At 41.5% G+C, this 16599-nt stretch overlaps 1 protein-coding gene across 2 annotated transcripts in view; it reads right to left on the reverse strand.

Moving 5' to 3' along the window:
- dock8 (dedicator of cytokinesis 8) overlaps positions 1-16599 on the reverse strand; it is a 95124-nt gene that overhangs the window by 40984 nt on the left and 37541 nt on the right. For both annotated transcript variants that reach the window (XM_017714766.2, XM_017714767.2), the window contains 7 exons: positions 11699-11848; positions 10061-10141; positions 9806-9965; positions 8084-8208; positions 5367-5460; positions 1629-1791; positions 1060-1177 (listed from right to left, as the gene is read on the reverse strand). In XM_017714766.2, coding sequence (XP_017570255.1) covers positions 1060-1177; positions 1629-1791; positions 5367-5460; positions 8084-8208; positions 9806-9965; positions 10061-10141; positions 11699-11848 — 891 coding nt within the window. The remainder of the gene's footprint in view (positions 1-1059; positions 1178-1628; positions 1792-5366; positions 5461-8083; positions 8209-9805; positions 9966-10060; positions 10142-11698; positions 11849-16599) is intronic.

A 16599-nucleotide genomic window follows, 5' to 3' on the forward strand; every position in this document is an offset into this window, starting at 1 on the left:
GTCCAGATGACCATGGTCCAGATGACCATGGTCCAGATGACATGCAGATGGACAGGTCTGGAAATCTATGTGCAAGACCCAACCGAGGGCAGATAGATGTGAAAATCTGCACTGGCCACTCGGGTCACCAAGCCAATGAATCTTGTGGCCTGGTCACTCTAGTCACCAAGCTAATTAATCTTGTGGACAAAATTTTAAAATGTGACCACAAAAATGGAAACATGTTTATCTAAAATTTACTGTATTTGCAATTGAAAAAAATAAACATTTCCTTTAAAAAAATTAACATTAATAAGAACACTGCTGTTGTGGTAGTTGTGGCGGTCCCCCCCAAATGATTTGGTCCACCTTGATGTCATCCGATCTAGGTTATGTCACTAGGTACCGCTTAGCTTCTGCAGTGATAACCTTTCGCTGCTTATTTAACACTTTGTTTTATAGGAGATATTATTTCACGGAGTGATAATAAGAAACGTCAGCCAATGGAACAGCATCCAGAACACCAGGCCCAGCAGGGGAGACCACCACAGTTACCATATCATGACATTAGCTATCACAATGGTTACAGTTAACAAATTCCTATAAAATCTGATTTCATGCCATTAGTACAGTGTCTGACCAATCAAGTAGGTTTAAAGAGAAGTGAGAACACTAAAAAGCTCCAAGGCAAGTGACGACTCGGACAGCAGGATTTTAAGTGGTCAAATTGTGAAATGCTGTGGCCAGAGGGACCAGGCAATAGGCCTCTGGACCAACAGGTGGCAGGCAGTGACTCTGGAAGCAGGAAAAGCTCCCCCTCATTGTGGAGATATGTATATAAGTAGTCGGTCGCCAGAAAGCCCTAATTTTTGTGCATTATCTGAGCCAAAATTAACAAACCATTTATGCGGTTTTTGTCAGATTTTGATAAGAGCCTGGTCCTGTATGACTGGAAACAACTGCTTGGGTTATTGCCAGGAAGGACTTTGCTTTGGCACATGCTGACTCAAAGAGATAGCGACTGCCCCTGCCGCTAGACCTCAGTAAGGTCAAGAGGCTCAGTGTGGGTGGCGTACTTACAGGCATTGCACAGCTGGCGTCCTCTCCACTCATAAACTGGATCTTTATGGTAATGTTCCTGGCAGATGTCAAGCGATTACTAATGATCAGTCTCTGAGGATATACATACAGCAGGTTTCTGCAAACAAAACAGTGACAGAGGACATGTTAGTGGACGCTCGGCACATATTAACCTTAAGTAATCAATTATAGGATTCCTCATTTGAGCAAGGTCACTTAACCACTGCTGCGCTACAATAACACATCACTAGATGGCGCTTAACACCCACAATTAACCAAGTCCTGAAATAACCTACAGTTCTCAGAGTCCAGAGCTCAGGGGTTATGTTTTGCAGTGACAAATGATATCAGTTGAGTCATCTGGACACTTGGTAGAGATCCAGACACTACATCTACTTAATTAAACCGAACCGACACATTTACTTGGGGCATAATAGGAGGACGCAAGCCAAGGTTAATGACGTGACAGTGAGTCCTTTCACGTTCGCCGTCTGCCAGTGCAGTGAGCATACAGGAAAGTCTTAAAAAGGTGTATGCAGACTTTTGGAGGTATATGCGTGTGAACCGACCTGTATATGCTGTGAGGAACGTAGACATCGCTGGCAGGAAATTCGAGCACCTCTTTGATAGGCCTCACATTTTTGTCTGAGGCTGGTTTTATGGGGATGAGCTCCGGAGACAGACATGGCATCATTGTTTCTGGAGACGGGGTCACCTCCAGCTTGAGACACCCTGCAAGGCAAAATATTCTAAGCATGAAGGCTATCCCACAATTATCCGAGACCACCTTTCCCTGTATTTAATGTCCAGTCAAAATGACATTTTTATTAAATTCAATTTTATCACAATTAAATTCATTTTTCAGTGCCAGAAAATATAAATCTAACAAGGACATTAGACAGCAGCCTCAACATCCAAATAGATCTCATCAATTCCACACCAGTCAAATCACCAAACACACCAGCTGCATTTCAGCGGCAGTTCAACCGAGATAAACTACTAATGTTAGCTTAGAAATTGAGCCCAAGTCTTAATGAACTTGGTGTCTAGTTCAAGCAGAGAGGTAGGTTTAAAAGACTCCTGGGGACATTTAAGTTTTTAATATTTTAAGTGTCCATGTAATATTTCAAAGTCTAGTACAAGTCTATTTTACTGTTGAGGTTTTTGTTTATTTTAAATAAATAATGGCCAGTTCAGGTTATAGCACAGCATTAATTAAAAATTAAATAAAACATTTTTTGTCCCTGCCCCACAGATTTGATGAGATTTTTAAACGTGGCCCCTGGTTGAGTTTGAAACCCCTGTTTTAGACCTATTGTCACGATTGCCCCGCCCAGTCCTGTCCATGTGTTCGTGTGTTGTTTTGGTCTAGTTCATGTTTTCTTTGTTTTGGTTTTAGTCCGGCCCCTTGTTTTGTGGCTCCGCCCCTGATTGTCCCTCATCATCCCTGCTGTCTTGGCTGGTCTTTGATGTTTGAACTGTTTCTAAGCCTGTTCTGACGTGTTGGGTGTATTGTATTCTTGTGTTTGGTTCTTGTTTGAGGTTCTGTGTTCATTTTGTCACGTCTATCCCTCCTGCTCTCCGTATTGGCTGTTTGAACCTGGACCGTTTTGACCATGACCCTGGATTTGCCCATAATAACAGTCGCTTATCTCAGCGTATGCGTCCACCTCCTCGCTCCCCGTTACTCCTATACTGTTTTTTTTAAACAGTTGTAGTTTTAAACTGTTTTTTCATTCATTTTTGTTTGATGCTCCCCTTCTTCAAGCAAGTGTATTATCTTATATCTGATATTATATCTAATATCCTCCTCTTTTGGTCATTAGTGTCTCTTTGAAGGGTAATAATGTGAGTAAGAGCTTTGGGATCATGTTTTGTGGGAGGAGCTGGAAATTGTTTTTAAGATTAGAAGAATGGAAGAGTTGAAGTGACAGTAGGTGCACAAATAAAGAGAAATAAAATACGGATCAAATTTATGTTATGTACACGGTGAGTCAAAAGTCACAGGACACCGTTTTATTTCAGAAACTAAAGGGAAAATGACGTATCTGAATACCCCAGCAAGTAATGGGTGAAGGGGCCTATCTTTTAGGCTATGTCTGGAACATGGCTGCCATCTTATATTGGATCAAGCACAAGTTTTATCCAATGGGAAGGTGGTCATGTAGCATATCAAAGAAGACTGGAATTGTCTCAGAAATTGATTGCCACAATCGGATTTGCAATATCTCTTGTGGTTCAAAAGTTATCAATGCAGAAAGCTGCAACAACAACTGGGAACGTTGCCTGTGATGCACAGCTTTTTTTTTTTTTTCTTATAAAGCCCCCAAACTCTGGAATGATCTTCCAGAAACTGTTCGGGACTCAGACACAGTCTCAATCTTTAAGACTAGGCTGAAAACTCTCCTGTTCAGTTCAGCTTTTGGCAGCTAATGTTCCCCCTAGATAAAGGCAGCAGATCCAGGGGTCCATGGACACAGGGAATTATAGTAAACTGAGACGCTGGTGCTGTCGTCCCGCTGCTCGCACGCGGTTACTCAGGTTTGTGGACGGTGGAGCGGAGGGATGTCAGACTGTCTCAGAGTGCTGCCGTGTCTGTGTGTCCTTCTGGTTCTCTCCTGTTAGTTAAGCTGTCACAGTCAGATCTGTCGGAGTCGTTAGCCAGACTCTGGAAATGTTCACATTCCCTGTTTATGTACAAACAGACAGAATAAAACTAATTCCCTCTCCCTGCTTTCTTTCCGAGTTTACAATCACCCACATGTCCGGCTGGACACTGAAGGACGACCGACTGCTGAGCCCTCCTGCTGCCCGCTTCAGACCAGCTGCCCACGCCCCAGCTACCACCACCTGCCTTGGACGAGCTGCCCACCCTACACTGATGTTCTCATGGACTCCCAGCTATTCCTAATACCAATATTACTGCTATTAATATTAGTAGAATAATCACTTGTAGGTAGTTTGACCAGAGGAGGACGGGTCCCCCCTGGTGAGCCTGGTTCCTCCCAAGGTTTCTTCCTCAGTTCTGAGGGAGTTTTTCCTTGCCACTGTTGCCCCTGGCTTGCCCACCGGGGGGAGGTTTAAGTTTTTTAAGCTTTTACATTTTTACATTTTTTACATTCTTGTTAAAACAACATCCGTTGTAAAAAGCGCTACAAATAAATTTGATTTGATTTGATTTGATTTGAAGGCGCCAATCGTTATGAAACCCGCATGAGACTCTCTGGGGAAATGCTGTCACCAGCCTCCACGATGCGGTGCTGAAGGTGGTGTTTGTTGCGGATTTTCTGAGCATAGACAATTTGTTTGAGATGACCCCAGAGATAAAAGTCGATAATAAAATAAAATGTGCCCTGTGACTTTTGACTCACCCTGTATTTTGTGTTGAAGACATTTGTGGAATTGACAGTTAAATATGTTTCCTGTATTTTTCTGAGACTAAACAATGAATGGCTCAAACTTAATGGTTGTTTTGACTAGAAGTTAAACAAATAAAAAGGGTGGTTTCTGACTTTTGCACAGTACTGTATAAACAAATAGACAGAAACATCTCACTGGTGCTGGGTCAGCAGTGATGCGGGCTCTTTACCGGTCTGTTGTGGTAAAGAAAGAGCTGAGCCATAAGGCAAGGCTCTCGATTTACCAGTCGATCTATGTTCCCACCCTCACCTATGGTCATGAGCTTTGGGTAATGACCGAAAGAACGAGATCGCGAATACAAGCGGCCGAAATGAGTTTCCTCCGCAGGATGTCTGGACTCTCCCTTAGAGATAGGGTGAGAAGTTCGGTCATCCGGGAGGGACTCGGAGTAGAACCGCTGCTTCTTCACGTCGAGAGGAGCCAGCTGAGGTGGTTCGGGCATCTGGTTAGGATGCCTCCTGGACGCCTCCCTCGGGAGGTGTCACAGGCAAGTCCACCTGGGAGGAGACCCCGGGGACGACCCAGGACACGCTGGCGTGACTATATCGCCCAGCTGGCCTGGGAGCGCCTAGGAATCCCCCTGGGGGAGCTAGTGGAGGTGTCTGGGGAAAGGGAGGTCTGGGCCTCATTGCTCAGGATGCTGCCCCCGCAACCCGAACCCCGGAGAAGCGGAAGATAATGGATGGATGGATGGATGGATGGAGAAACATCTCACTACATTAATATACATTAAAGTTAAGAGCCTTTTTTGCCCTTCTAGTAAAGCTAATAATTCAGACATATGAGGTTTTGTCTTGACAGTGAAAATATTTGACATAGATTTTTACAAGGTATAAACAAGACCTACTGAGGGAGAATCTAGTGGAGGGTATGAAGGTGGACATCACCTGTTATTGTCTTGCTCCGTCGCTGGATGTTGGATGTCCTTTTGCTGTCGGCCAGGAACTTAAATAAGTCTTCATCACTGAGACGCTCCCCTTCCTGAAAACATACACACACCATGGCCAGTCTGTATCGCTTCCATTATATCAGCAAAGAAATATCTTAATAAACATTAAAAAGCAAATTAACAGTTTCTTGTACACAAAACAGCAACAAAGTAATGTCAGTGGATGCATAAGCCAACAGACGCAATTACTTAACATTACTTAACAACTACTCAAAGATGTTTTGGTGTGTTAGTAATAAGATTCTTTATCTGTGCAAGGTTGCATAACTCCTCTGCAATGTGGAGAATTCAAAGTGCCTCACAGAAGGTAATGCCTGACAAAGGCCAGGTAAGCTGTGCCAGCATAGATATTGTACGTTATCTGCAAAATGTGAAAAATGTGTCCCTGAATAGTCTCAAGGTGCTCAACAGGAGCCAGACCTCCAAAAACTTCTACATTTAACCACCTAACCGCTTCAGAAAGGTAGCTTGTCCAATGGCAAGGGTTTTAAAGTGACAGCTTTGCATAAAATCTAATTTACTATTTTTTTCCCTTATTCCCAATGTAGTCAATCAGCCTAGACATGCTCAGTGCCTGAATTCTGCTTCTTTAGTTTTGCACTGCCGCGATGAGGCTAATGTAGATAATAAGCAATGGGAGCCTATGTACACCAATTGGCAAACTACATGTGCAGGTCACCATAACTTGCCTAAAGGGCATTATGTTAATTAAGTAATCTCAAAGAGACTTTCATATTTGTTTTCTGATATCATACAACACACTTTTATCTATAAAAATGCATAGCTAAAAACAGGAGCAGCACTATAGAAGTCTAAATTTTGCATGCTATGCATTCCCAGCATGTTCTATAATTAGCTATAGAGGAGAGCAGGGCACAAATGAACTTGTTGAAAAAAAATGTAACTTACTTTTAAACTGGTTCAAGTTTAACATGCTTGTAGTCATATTTATAATAAAATAGTAACGCTTTTATTAAGAGAGCAATGTTATCTGCACATTTTGACAGTAATCAGACATTCACCATGAAGACTGCTTTTAAAACATAAAAGTCATTTTGCTCATCATAAGTGTTTTCCCATGTAGGGAAGCTACAGAATTTACACCTGTATAATTTTAATTAGTAGAGTTAACCACGCTAAAAACAACCTCCACATGGCAGGCTTAGGTGCAATACAGTCTTTATACTGTTGTCCATTTTATGACATACAGTGCCAGAATCCAGTGTGTGATACATGCAATGTGGACAAATGTTAAACGGTGTACATACACTTTTGATAATGAGCTCAGCTTTAAATCACACATCATGACTACATGCAAGACAGCTTATTTTCACCTTAGAAACATCGCTAAGGTCCGAGATATGCTCTCTCCTGCTGATAGTGAAAAACTTGTCCATGCATTTATCACATCAAGGATAGATTATTGCAACGCTGTTTTATCTGCTCTCCCAAAGAGCTCTATCTCTCACCTACAGCGAGTTCAGAATGCTGCTGCAAGGCTCTTGACCCGCAGAAGAAAGAGAGATCATATTACACCTGCACTCCACTCACTGCACTGGTTACCTGTCAGTTTTAGAATAGATTTTAAGGTTCTGGTGACGGTTTTTAAATGTCTTCATGGTCTTGCTCCTCTTTACCTCAGTGAAATGATGGTGAGATATGTTCCTGTCAGGTCTCTCAGGTCTTCAAACAGTAATCTACTGGTGATTCCTAAAACCCGGTTAAAGATTGGCGAGGGTGCTTTTAGCCACTATGGCCCAAAGCTTTGGAACTCTCTTCCTGAGGAGCTAAGAGGCATTACATCCCTGTACAGCTTCAAGAGTAATCTTAAAACCTTCCTGTTTAGATCTGCTTTTAGTTAAGAAACTTTTGTCTGTTCTATCTTTTTCATTTTATCTTTTTCATTTTATTTCATTATTTTATTTTGTTTCCTTCTATCTTTATTTCTTTTAATGTGTTTTGCTTATCTTTGTTTTCTTTTTATTTATTCTGTAAAGCACTTTGAGTTGCATGTATGTATGAAAGGTGCTATACAAATAAAGATTATTATTATTATATTATTATTATTATTATTATTCCTTTCCTTGTTAGCTACGTTAACCATTGTGTGGTGTTGGGATCTGTGGGACCCATTTTGAATGTTTACTACAAGAAAAATTTTTATTTATTATCATTTCAACCTGTTTCCTTGGCCTTTCCTCATTTTCTGTGAAGAACATATAAAATAACACACTGTAAAGGCTTCACACTGTCTACCTCCTACACATGTATATCCCACATGTGGTGTTGTGGTGAACCGGCAGGGAATAAACGCGTGGGGGTGTTAGGTCCCTTCACTCTGTTCTCCTCATACGTAGCCTGCTGTTAGTGTGTGTATGTGTTTGTATATCAGTGCATGTGTGTGAGCTTGGACCACATGAACAGGCTGCTGACTGGCTATGGCTGCTAAAGGACAACCCTATGCTACATTTGTGATATTTTAAACATCTGGTACTTTTACATAATTTGTTATGGCTGTATTGACTTACAAAACCAATAATGCGGTGGGTCCACTAGACCACCGAGAAACAAAAACATGAACACCACCCACACAAGGAGTAACCTTCTGGCACCAGTGCAAAACTAAAGAAGCAAAAATTCTCGTTCAGCACTCACCTGTTTAAAGAAGTTTGTAACAGATATGGTTTTGGCGCCTGACAGGTTGAACTGGTCCTCCAGGATGCTGAATCGCTCCGAGTTGCGCCTGGGCAGGTAAGCCTTCTTCTCCAAACTGCTCTTGCCTAATCGAAACACAAAATGCACTCTCAATACAGACCCTACAAATAAATAAAATGACCCAGCAATGAAGAATGCTGTATAACTACCTATTAGGGAGGGTGGAGTGGCGTGAAATGTATAATGGATGGTTTATGAATGTATTACGATCACAACGTCTTTTGCAAATTTGAACAGCAATCGGGCAAATATTTAAGACTTATATATAAGACTTGCTCTGTTTTCGTGACATAAACCTTTGCCATAAACTTAAGTACAGTTTTTTCCCAAAAGCAATAACACTTCTCAACTCACAGATGCACTGATAGTCTATCCCCAGACTTCCATCACCACCTACATACCAGTCTATTCCCAGACTCCATTACCAGCTACTGTGCAATACTCTGCATACGGAAATGTGCAATCATACTGTACATGTATGTACATTATACAGGAATATGTGCAATACTTAGCAATGTGCAATATTTATTGTACATACAATACAGCTGTAAATATCTCCATATTTATATCTTGTAAAAAACATAGTTTTTATTTTGTTTCTATATTTATATTTATTTCATATACATATATATACAAACGCATAGAACTGTGCACAACCCCTCCCCATTCTATTCCGTGTCATTTGTTTACATTGTGTGTTTGCACTGAGATGGAGTGGCTCTTAATCTCATTGTACTGTGTATAGTGACAATAAAGGCATTCTATTCTATTCTATTCTATTCTATTCTATTCATTCTATTTTGTGACATTGACTTTTTAAAATAACATTAAATGTCTTTGGAAGTCCAAGGATCCTCACCTATATGATTTTGTGCTGTTTTACAGCAAGTAAACAACTCACATCAAGAGCTATTCAGGCTGCAGTACAGCCTCCCCACAGCAGGGTTAGTTGTAATACAGTGTTACAAGCCTTCTAAAAGAAACAGTGAGAGAAGTCCATACCTCCCTGTTTAAATTCAAAGAAGTCATTTTTTAATGCAGAGATTCATCAAAAAGTTTCTGCACCCCTGGTCAAATGACATTTTCTAGATTTTTTTGAAAATAAGTGAACACACACTCTATTTTGTGATCAAAAATGAATTTACCAAACTCAACAAGCCTCTTTTCACTAATCATATTTATTATTTATGAACATATTTTCCTGCATTTAGGTTAGAAACTCCTCTGGTTGAAACAACAGAGAACTTTACAGAATGTATTGTTTTTTTTGCATTGATTTAACAGACTTTTTTGGCAAATGTTTGCAGCTCTATCTATTACAATGAACTCCGCCTTTAGGGTTCGTCACACCATTCGCACTCACTCTGCCTTCAGCTGAATTGTTTAAAAATGGCAGGTGCAAGAAACGTCTACAACAGAAACGTGTTGGCTGTTAAAATAATATTCATCTTTTTCTGCATTGCCTTGTGTCCTGCTGTCTGCTACAGTACTAATGAATCTATGACTGACTTCTTTGACTGACATTGCCTAAAAAAGCTCTTACATAAATAACTTCTTCCCTTCCATTCATCAGACTCTTTCATGCAGTCTGCTAGGAGAAACATCCATCAACAAAAGCAAACGTTGGTTTTATTTAAGCCAAGGCCTGTGGTCCATTCATACCATTGATGCTGTCTGAGTCAGTCATGTCTCGCTCCAGTGTGGCTGAGCTGATCACGCTCGTGATGTTGACTACAGCGAAGGCGAAGGGCATGCGGTACTGACCAAGCCTCTGACAGAAACCCTCAGCCTGATTCCTCAGCTTCTCCAGCTTATCTTTGTTCTACAACAGAAGAGATCAGACGTAAGAAGCATTTAAAGAGGCAAAGTATGTAGTGCGTTGTGTTCTTCTGATCTGACTGTTCTCATTGTTATCACCTTCGCAGTGTCGCTCTCCTTCATCACCGAGTAGGGCTCAGCACATTCTCCGATTTCCCCCTGCTGCAGGACTTTCTCGATCTAACACAAAAACACACACAGATAGCGTCGTCATCATCATCATGAATTCTTAGACTGATTTCATTATTCTTTAAGTTAAGTGATACCGTTTTGATCCCACAAACGGGGAAATTCCACCTCCGCATTTAACCCATCCGTGAAGTGAAACACCACATACACACCAGTAAACACACACACTAGGGGGCAGTGAGCACACTTGCCCAGAGCGGTGGGCAGCCCTATCCACGGCGCCCGGGGAGCAGTTGGGGGTTAGGTGTCTTGCTCAAGGACACGTCAGTCATGGACTGTCGGCCCTGGGGATCGAACCGGCAACCTTCCGGTCGCAGGGCCAGATCCCTCACCTCCAGCCCATGACTGCCCCCCTAATTTTTAACTTTATTTTTGTAAATGAAGACATTTAAGGCAATGACTTCAAACTACTGCACAGGCACAACCTGTAGACACCCAAAGTAAATCTCACAGCTTTCTCTACGTTTAAGAAACTGTTCAGCAAAATATCTGCATATAAAAATATAGTTGTTAAAATGTTTATATTGTGTTTAAATATTTTTTTTTATTGTGGCAGATGTACAATTTTATTATTTGAAGAAAGCCACAGTTTTGCTGCCTGTTTTATCTCGGCATGGTCGTCTCCACGGAGAGGTGTTAATTGTTCCCCCAGCAGGGGATTCTCACCCCTCCCCTTTCTCCCATCATTGCTCACTAGCAGCTCAACTCAGAATACTTTTTCTATTACAACATGTTATGGCAGACTAAGCTGTGAGGAGAGGCAGACGTCTTGCCTCTAAGATCTTGAACATCATCTGCGATCGTTTCTACCCAGCTTATTCTGTTTTAGAGCCCTTTTCATCGGGGAGCAGCTTTAGAAGCAGCATACTGACAAATGAAGTTGACGTAGGTCCAATCCATTTTACCCCTTGCCCCCTACCACTTAGCCCTTACCACTCTGTTTTGTGTGTTCACACTCAGGGGTAGGGTGTCCCTAATTTTGCCAGAATGTAACTGCTGCACCATTTAAGGTGGAACTGAAAAATTCAAACAAGAAGCTGGCGAATAGCTTCACTTGAGCTTCATATCACTGAAGAATTAGGGGTAGGCGATATTAAATAATTGTCGCATCCCGCTCTTTGAAGGTATATGATTCCAAAAATTTAACTAGGACCAACTTTAAGGTTGCTGAACTTTACTGCTACTTCTGCTGTCACTGCAGACTGGCAGGGTCACCGACAGAGCACCGCTAGTAGCCTGTTAATGAAGTAACGTTCCTTTTCAAGGGGATTTGTCCCATTTCATAAGGGAATATTTTAACCACTACTCCCTGTAACCCAGTTCCAAGGGGCAAGATGACACGCAAAAACAAGTGATAGGGTGCAAATGTGATTGGACGTTAGTTTAGCATTGGATTAAAGCAGGAAACACCAAACATGTCGTATGGCTTGAAGACAACTGAGAATGTTAGCCAAACTATTCCTTTTTGAGTGAAGCTGTTATGCAGCATGTAGGAGGCAGCTTCTTCACCTGTACTGCTGAAGGTAAGAGGAGATGTCGTGGATTTACCTTAATGACCAGATAGATGTCTGGAGAGGGGCAGGAGATGGAGAAAATAGCGGCCTTGGCCTGTGTGGAGGATTCGATGTGAGGGGTGTGAGAACGCAGGAAGGTCTTCATTTGGTCCGAGTTCACATCACAGTGGAAGTTCTCTGAAATCTGACAGAATATTACCACATTAACATTTCATCATTTAAATGTTCACCATTTTTACACCAATGTTTAAAAGTCTGGAAGCACTTATCATATTAATAAACACTGTTATTTCATTCAGGAATAACTTCAACAGTTTATAATGGGTTGAAACTCAGAAAAACCTATGTTAAGGTTGCAACTGATGATGGAATGCTTTACAGAATCCTGGAGAAATGGGCCTTAATTTACCAAAATATGGACTGGATTAAATGGATTTGCATGAGATACGCATAAGTATGGGGGCGGCACGGTGGCGTGGTGGGTAGCGCTGTCGCCTCACAGCAAGGAGGGTCTGGGTTCAATTCCCCGGCTGGGTGACCGGGGTCCTCTCTGTGTGGAGTTTGCATGTTCTCCCCGTGTCTGTGTGGGTTTCCTTCAGGTTCTCCGGTTTCCTCCCACAGTCCAAAGACATGCAGTCAGGCCAGTTGGACATGCTACACTGCCCCTGGGTGTGAGTGACTGTCTGTGTCTGTCTGTCTGCCCTGCGATGGACTGGCGACCTGTCCAGGGTGTATCCTGCCTTCCGCCCGAAGACTGCTGGGATAGGCTCCTGCACCCCCCGTGACCCTGACGGAGAAGCGGCTTAGAAAATGGATGGATGGATGGATGGATGTGTAAGTAACACCGTCTGATATTCGATGTTCGTAAAACGGACCTGTAAGCATGTCAGTGCTGGGTCTGAATCTAATGGAAGATTAAGTTCAGCCTTTGTTCATATTGTTGTTTCTACTAAAACTAAAAGAAGTAATAACTTAAAAATAAACTTAAAAATACATTTTACTGAAATACTCTAAGCTAGAGACCAGAAGGTCTATCATGATGTTTTATTCAACATTTCCAAGATTTTTTAGAACACAGAAAGACATTAAATGCTAAATAATATACTGTAATTATTGAATTCCTTGATGAGTCATCTGCCTTGCGAATCTTTGAAGTCATACTGTAGTATGTAGTAAATCATTATAGATCATTTATCTGCAACATTTATACTGAAAATACACCCCAAACTTCTGAATACTATTGTATCTTTACCACATGTTAAAAGCATAAATGCAATCTTGTACACACTAAAAAAGATGTTCTTTAGTAAAAGAAATGATTCTGTTTAGACCCATGAGTTCTATATGGAAGCATTTAATGCTTAAATGTTTCTTTGCATGGTGAAATGGTTCTTCAGATTGATGGAGAATGTGCTGTGTACATGGTTCTAAATAGCACCAAAAAGGGTTCGGCTATTATTACGATGTCAGGTCAAGTCAAAGTTTATTCATATCGTGCTTTTTATAACAGGCATCGTCACAAAGCAGCTTTACAGAAAAAAATTTGGTCCAAGGCCCCGGTGAGCAAGCCAAAGGCAAGACTGGCAAGAACTCCAAAGGGGAAGCCATGGTCCTCTGGTTGACACCAGAAAGCAATACAAATATCCAAGCTTGTAATAATAAAAGAACTCTTTTTGATGCGATCTACAACCATTCTCAAAAATGTTCTATACAGAGCCATACACAACTCATTCTCCATCAGTCTGACGAACCATTTAAGTATGAAATGGTTCTATATCATTTCTTTTACTAAAACCCTTGAAGAACCATCTTTTTAAGAGTGTAGTTGTGGCCTTCAGCTACAAGTCTAAAAATTCATTCTTTCAAAATGTTAACAGCCATTCTTTAAATTAGTGGCTCACATCACAGGCCTTTTGAAACCCATTCGCCCTGCTAAACTCAATGAACATCCAGGAACCACGCATGAGGCCGAACCTACGCAGTGATCCACGGCGGTTTGAACAGATGTTTGTGCAAAGCCAGAGAAAAACTGCCAGTGATGATTTAACAGTTGTGTGGCACACAATTCAAAACTCATCTCAGGCCCAAGACAATGGACTGTATTTCATCATCATCATCATCATCGCTGACCGCTAGTCCAGATAGAGTCGCGGTAGCAGTTGGGAGAGCATAGAATCCCAGATGATCCTGTCCCCCGCAACTTCCTCCAGCTCATTCCCGGGGACCCCAAGCCGCTCCCAGGCCAACTTGGAGATGTAATCCCTGCAGCGGGTCCTAGGACGACCGCGGGGTCTTGCCCGGTAGGCCGTGCCTGGAACACCCCCACCGGGAGGCGTCCAGGGGGCATCCGGATCAGATGCCTGAACCACCTCAGCTGGCTCCTCTCAATGCGGAGGAGTACTGTATTTCATGTGAGTGTTAACTTACCACAGTGTTAAACAAACCACTGAATGAATAAACCGGCAAATATGCATCCATCCATCCATCCATCCATCCATCCATCCATTTTCTAAGCCGCTTCTCCGTCAGGGTCGCGGGGGCAAATATGCATCCATCCATCCATCCATTTTCTAAGCCGCTTCTCCGTCAGGGTCGCGGGGGCAAATATGCATCCATCCATCCATCCATCCATCCATTTTCTAAGCCGCTTCTCCGTCAGGGTCGCGGGGGCAAATATGCATCCATCCATCCATCCATCCATCCATCCATCCATCCATCCATTTTCTAAGCCGCTTCTCCATCAGGGTCACGGGGGCAAATATGCATATTTTCCATATTTGTTTCTTAATATATCACATGCCTCCAATATGCCATCCTTGGTTTTGATCAGATCCAGACATAAACTCTTAATGACTATGAGAGGTTTGACTCCCAACCAACGTAATTCATCATCAGCATTCCTCAAGCTTTTCAAATGCCATTTAAACATTGCAGGAATGTTAACCAACGCTTCTGCTATTGAGTCTGCCCGCAAGGGCTTGTCCATAAATCATAAAACAAGCATCCCAAATAGTCTCCTCTTCAAGTACAGATGCAAACATCCGGCTACATAATGTCCAGATTTAGTACTTAATCAGCATTCCTGTCAAAACTGGGCATTAACCTTCTTCAGTCTCGGCTTGGGAGGATTAATGCTGTGCTTTAGGAGATTTCTGTCTAGTATGACATCTGCTGTCTATTTATTTGACGTGGAGAAAAATGCATGCTGAGCACCACTGCAGACTGGTAAGAACTGCCTGAGAAGGAATTTTGCTTTTCCAAAGACATTTCCAAAGGCAAAATCTGACTGATGGCAGTAAAGCTGAAGAAAAACAGCTGAGGTAATGCAACCTATGAATTCAGTGTCCAAGCAGTGGTGTGCATGCGGGTGAGAGAAAGTGGGGCACAGTAAAAGGAAAAAAAACAAAAAAAACAGCTGTGGTGCTCGTGTTTAATGCTCAGGCAAAGCAAGGCCTTTTCTGCTGCTTTATACTGCTGAACCTTTCCTTATGACTGGCAAAACAATCATTTGGAAAAGTTGATGTCATTTCTCATTCCTAGATCCCCTGAAATACCTGAAGAAACTCTGTTGAAAGCTTCTTTTAATTCTAATTTTTGAATCCATACCACATCTACCTTCTTTAGTAGAAGAGGATTTATTATGATTTGAATTTGATGAAATGTGATCTTTTTTAAGATTAAGATTTTTAAAAATCTTTTTAAGATTTAAGATTTTTGTCTTTTTTGACAAAAGACAGACAGAAAACAAAGATGCAGTCTGAAGCTTGTCTATATAGCATAAATCAGAAAATTAGTTATGAAATTACACCATTACATTCAAATTATTCTTGAATAACGTAAATCCAACGTATAACAAAATGAAAACAGTGACAGTAAACTCCTCAGTTAAGTTCTTCCTCATCAATAGAGGTGATGGGGGCACCACTAAAAAGTGCTTGTGGTTCATTTTTTGTTTTTCCGTTAAAAATGTAAACTGCACTTTTTGACAGCTGACGCGTTTCTCAAGAGTCACCTGAAAGACTGTTTTTGTACCATTAAGGTAACTTCACTCAGTGTTTTTCGTTGCTGTAATACAGACTTTTAAAGCTTATAACGAGCTGATAAACCTGTTTAGTTTTAACACAGTGTGAGTGAAGTAAACAATGAGAGAAACCTGCATTCTAACATATATGTAAACAGAAAATGTAAATAAAAATAAAAACGCAACAATATGCAAATCCATCCATCCATCCATTCATTTTCTAAGCCGCTTCTCCGTCAGGGTCACGGGGGGTGCTGGAGCCTATCCCAGCGGTCATCGGGCGAAAGGCAGGATACACCCTGGACAGGTTGCCAGTAATATGCAAATCATTTAAATCATATATTGTATTGAAAATAGTATAAAGACAACATATCAAATGTTGAAACTGAGAAGTTTTGCTGTTTTTGAAAAAAATCTTTGTCCAGTTTGAATTTGATGCCAACAACACGTTCCAAAAATGTTGGGACAGGGCAACAAAAGACTGCTTAAGTTGTGCAATGCTAAAAAACACCTGGTGGTTAATTGGTTACAGGTCAGTAACATGACTGGGTATAAAAAGGGCATCTCAGAGAGGCCGAGTCTTTCAGAAGTAAAGATGAGGAGTGGTTCACCACTCTGTGAAAAACTGTACGATCAAATAGAGCAACAAGTCAAGAAGAACGTTTCTCAACATAAAATAGCAAAGAACTTTCGCTTTTCATCGTCTACGGTACAGAATAACTGTAATGAAATGTCTGCATGCAAGGGACGAGGCTGAAAACCAGTATTTGCTGGCTGTGATCTTTGGGCCCTCAGATGGCACTGCATTAAAAACAGACATGGTTCTGTAGTGGAAACCACTGTCTGTGAAAACATCTGCATCCACAAATACTAATTAAAACTCTAAAACACAAAGAAACTGTATATAAACAGGA

The sequence above is a fragment of the Pygocentrus nattereri genome, chromosome 28 (genome assembly GCF_015220715.1).
Source record: "Pygocentrus nattereri isolate fPygNat1 chromosome 28, fPygNat1.pri, whole genome shotgun sequence".
Taxonomy (NCBI): domain Eukaryota; kingdom Metazoa; phylum Chordata; class Actinopteri; order Characiformes; family Serrasalmidae; genus Pygocentrus; species Pygocentrus nattereri.